Source organism: Euprymna scolopes, chromosome 46, assembly GCF_053919585.1.
Source record: "Euprymna scolopes isolate OS-2025 chromosome 46, ASM5391958v1, whole genome shotgun sequence".
NCBI classification, from domain to species: domain Eukaryota; kingdom Metazoa; phylum Mollusca; class Cephalopoda; order Sepiida; family Sepiolidae; genus Euprymna; species Euprymna scolopes.
The window spans coordinates 178,996,761-179,001,514 of NC_136527.1; the positions used below are offsets into that span (position 1 = coordinate 178,996,761).

General features: G+C 29.4%; 1 protein-coding gene across 1 annotated transcript; it reads left to right on the forward strand.

The window, feature by feature from the left end:
- Positions 1-2,898: 2,898 nt before the first annotated feature.
- Positions 2,899-4,509, forward strand: LOC145271277 (uncharacterized). The gene has a single exon (XM_080126831.1). The coding sequence runs from the start codon at positions 3,430-3,432 to the stop codon at positions 4,468-4,470; it is 1,041 nt and encodes a 346-aa protein (XP_079982957.1). The 5' UTR covers positions 2,899-3,429; the 3' UTR covers positions 4,471-4,509.
- The last annotated feature ends 245 nt before the right edge of the window (positions 4,510-4,754 follow it).

Genomic DNA, 4,754 nt, shown 5'->3' on the forward strand with positions numbered 1-4,754 from the left:
AAAAACACAAAAAAGATATCCAGTTAGGTAGAAAAGTAACTTATCTTGCCTTTGATAACATTTATTTATATATTTGTTTTTGACTATTTTTTCGAATCTATGTGTACAGTAATCTTGCCAGGATGCGGAGGAAAATAAATGAAGGGGGAGGGGAATAAAATAAAAACATTTTGGAAACAGAGTAAGTTTGAAAGAATTGCTTTGCACAGAAAGAAATTAATGAAAAAATAAAATTAAATTTCTTTTCTTTCTTGATTTTTTTTTTAGTTTTTTATGAAAAAGGAAGTCAAAATTAAGACTATAAAAAACAATTTTTATTAAGAGCGAACCTCAGTCGTCAGGTCTGTAAAAAAAGACGTGGAATAATAAATGTTTTCTAATACAAATTGTTTTTACTTATGTGTTCATTTGTCTCTTTGAAGTTCGTTTGTTTAATATATCGGTTTGCAATATAATTTTGTCATTCTGTCAGACTCAAATTTTAAATCTATATATCTATAAAAGTGAAAGTGTGTGTGTGTGTGTGTACATTTCTCTACGAAATAACTCTGTCAATTTTTAGTCTACAGACTCGAAATTTGATATACAGGGTACTGAGATTTGGAAAAATCTATGTGATCGGTTTTTAGCCAATAATTTGGCGATTAAGGGGTCAAAGTTCAACGATTTGAGCTTTGAGAACTCTACCAAACTTCTCCGACAATTTTGGGTCTACACACTTTAAATTTTAGATATAGCTTCCGTGGACATGGATCTAACTTAATAACTTGATTTGAGCCTAAAACAATAAATTTTCAGGGGTCATAATAGGGGTCAAAGTTTAAAAAATTACCCCCTTCTTTTTGCTCAGCATACACCTCCAAACACCCGGGCAACGCCGGGCACCCATGCTAGTATATATATGTATTATATATGTATATATAAAGGCATATATATTATATGTATATATATATTATATATATATATATAAGTTATGTATAATATCTATGTATATATATGTATATATATATATGTATAGATATATTTTATATGTATATATATATTTTATATGTATATATATATTGATATATATATTGATATATATATGTATACATATTTAATGATATAACGCCTAAATATTTTAAGGACCAATCGACTTGGCAGGTGAGTTGTTACACTGTCCTTACACATAATACAAATTGTCCGAGGTACTATTGGTGTATTTTCTATACAACTCTTACACCATTACCAAATTTATGACGTCATGCCATATGGTGTGAACATCATTAACCATATGCAAAATTGATATTGGCAGCTGAAAATGAGAACTAAGCTTTGTCGACTTACACATTAGTTTACTTTATCGTCACAAACGTCTGGTATTTTATATGTAACATTATAAAATTTTACAACTTTTTTCAATTTGGACAATCTTTTTATTATTCTGTAAAAGAGTTGTTTACAATTCAAAACTAATTTTATGACGTCATACTATCTTGCCTGAACATAATAAACTACATTCAAAATGGATAGTGATAATAGCTAAAAAATTAAAAAAAACGAAGCCTCGCCAATCTGCACAATTGCTAATTGTATTGCAATCGACATATAGTCCGTAATATGTAACAATATATCAATTTGTAAATGATTTGCAATTTGTACATTTCTTACTATTCTGTAAGACGCTTAAAAAGGCGTAAAATATAGAGTGTAAAGGCAGTTCCTATTTACTTAACCTCAGTTTAATGGCCGGGTAAAATTTACTATACAAATAGTAAAGAGGATAATTAAATGCAATATGGATACTCAGGGTTCATTGAATTAGCATATCTTTCAATATGGCACTTATCTATCCACTGTTATTTTGTTATTTAATATCACCCAAACAGCATTATATAAACGCTATTCAAAATTGATTGCTGCTCTTTCTTCACGAACCATGACCATCAATTAATGCACATTAAATATCTGCAAGATACAGAAACAAAGATTGACTTGTTGATCTAGTGTTAATCTTCATTAATTCTCTGTTCAGGTACCTCGTTATAATACATCATCATATTCCAGTACCTTTCTATTCAAAGCTGCAGACTTGTGGAGCTCTATTACGTCTGTTTTTATAGCCTATAACAATTCACTATAAAATCTCTAAAAACTATATTCCTTTAAAATAGAAAAAAGAATTAACTTTCTGAATATAATACAATTTTTAGAGATTTATTCTTAATTTTGCTGATTATTTCTACAAATAAAAGTAAAAAATAAGAACCTGATTCTGTTGCATTAAAGTCGCTATTATTAGTATTAACAACTATATAATATTAGGAAAATATCCAGCTTTATATCAAACACATAAAAAAGCGGCTATATTTCCATAGATCTTACTTAAAACAAAACCTATTTTAAAAAAGCATATTATTATCCATTGCTAATAAACTAAATTATATATTGATTTTTATTATTAACTTTTATTTACTGAGTATTTAAATTCACTTTCCTGTATTATGAGCTTATTATATTTCTACCTTTAGCAATATATTTTTTATTATTATCCGTAGAAACTATGGTAGTTGTATGTTCCTACAAATTAATACTATATTATTGTTTATTTTACTTTATCTATTACAAAAATATCTATTAAAAATACTATGAATGGTATTAAACATTTTTACAATATGAATGTGAATTAAGTGTTTATTTCTGTGATATTTAAACGTTTTAAAAAGTTATGTTTCTTGTTTTGTTGGCACGATTAAAATAAAAAATTATATAAAAATATTAAATTTCATTTATTTTTATTCTCAGATGTTCCTGATTGAATGTTTTTAATTAAGGAATCATCTTCCTCCTTAAACAGTATTCTTTAAACGATTATTACTTTTTTTATTTGCAGATGTTCCTGCTTGAATGTTTTTAATGAATATTAAGATACCATCCTTCTCCTTAAACAGTATTCTATACACAATTATTTCCATACGTGGCAGACAACAAAAACGTCCGCACACAACTTTATTAGACATATATGTGTAAAGTGTTATTTTATCTGGATTGTTTAGCAAATAGTAATACGAACATCACACATATTTAAAATTGTGAACTTTTTGTTTAATGTTTTTTATAAATCATAAGATATCGAATTTAACATTTCAGAAAAATCTGCTAATTTACAAATGAAAATATTTTAACTTTTATACTAAAAAATATCACTTACTTAACAAATGAAAATGGATACACAATTGAAATTATTTAAGCATAAAATTTAACTTGGAGCAACAACCCCAGATTAAAACTGAGAAAGTCAGGATAAAATATATTGTTTATAACGTGGTAGTGATAATCTTACACCAAGAGCAATTTACTTTAAATATGAATATACAAATAAGGGAAAAACTATATTCTTGTGAAGTGTGATATTTTTCTTGTTTTAAAGAATCATATTTACTGAAGCATATGAGAACGCACACTTGGAAAAAGCCACATTCCTGTGAAATGTGTGGATACTCTTGTTCTCAAAAATCAAATTTAGTGACACATATGAGAACTCACACTGGGGAAAAGCCATATACCTGTAAAGTGTGTGGTTTTTCTTGTTCTAAAAAATCAAATTTAGTGACACATATTAGAACTCACACTGGGGAAAAGCCACATACTTGTAAAGTGTGTGGTTTCTCTTGTTCTCAAAAATCAATTTTAGTGACACATATGAGAACTCACACTGGGGAAAAGCCACATACTTGTGAAGTGTGTGGATATTCTTGTTCTACAAAATTACAATTAGTGATGCATATAAGAACTCACATTGGGGAAAAGCCACATTCTTGTGACGTGTGTGGATATTCTTGTTCTCAAAAATCAACATTAGTTACACATATGAGAACTCACACTGGGGAAAAGCCACATTCTTGTAAAGTGTGTGGATATTCTTATTCTAAAAAATCAAAGCTAGTGATACATATGCGAACTCACACTGGGGAAAAGCCATATACTTGTGAAGTTTGTGGGTATTCTTTTCCTAAGAAATCAAAGCTAGTGATACATATGAGAACTCACACTGGGGAAAAGCCACATTCTTGTGAAGTGTGTGGATATTCTTGTACTGAAAAATATTCGTTACTGATACATATGAGAACTCATACTGGGGAAAAGCCACATTCTTGTGAAGTGTGTGCATATTCTTGTTCTACAAAAGCAAATTTGGTGACACATATGAGAACTCACACCGGGGAAAAGCCATATTCTTGTGAAGTGTGTGGATATTCTTGTTCTACAAAAGCAAATTTGGTTATACATATGAGAACTCACACTGGGGAAAAGCCACATTCTTGTGAAGTGTGTGGATATTCTTGTTCTAATACATCAAACTTAGTGATACATATGAGAACTCACACTGGGGAAAAGCCACATTCTTGTGAAGTGTGTGGATATTCCTTTGCTCAAAAATCAACTTTAGTAGCACATATGAGAACTCACACCAAGAAAAATTTCGACTGAAGTGAAAACAAAAAAAAAGGAAAAGCCACATTCTTGTGAAGTATGTTGATATTCTTTTACTGTCAAATCAACATTCTCCAATGATATCGGATAAAAATGCCAGGTGTACACTCAGAGCTGGGAAGAAGACCCACACAGAAAATATGCAGCTTAATGAAGACATCCACAACAGGAATCTAGAAGAGCACGAGCCTTATAATTACCCTGGCATTGAGGAAAACTGGAACATACAAGATGAGGGAGATGATTAGTAAAGGATTTATATATAGCTTTCAAATAAAAAT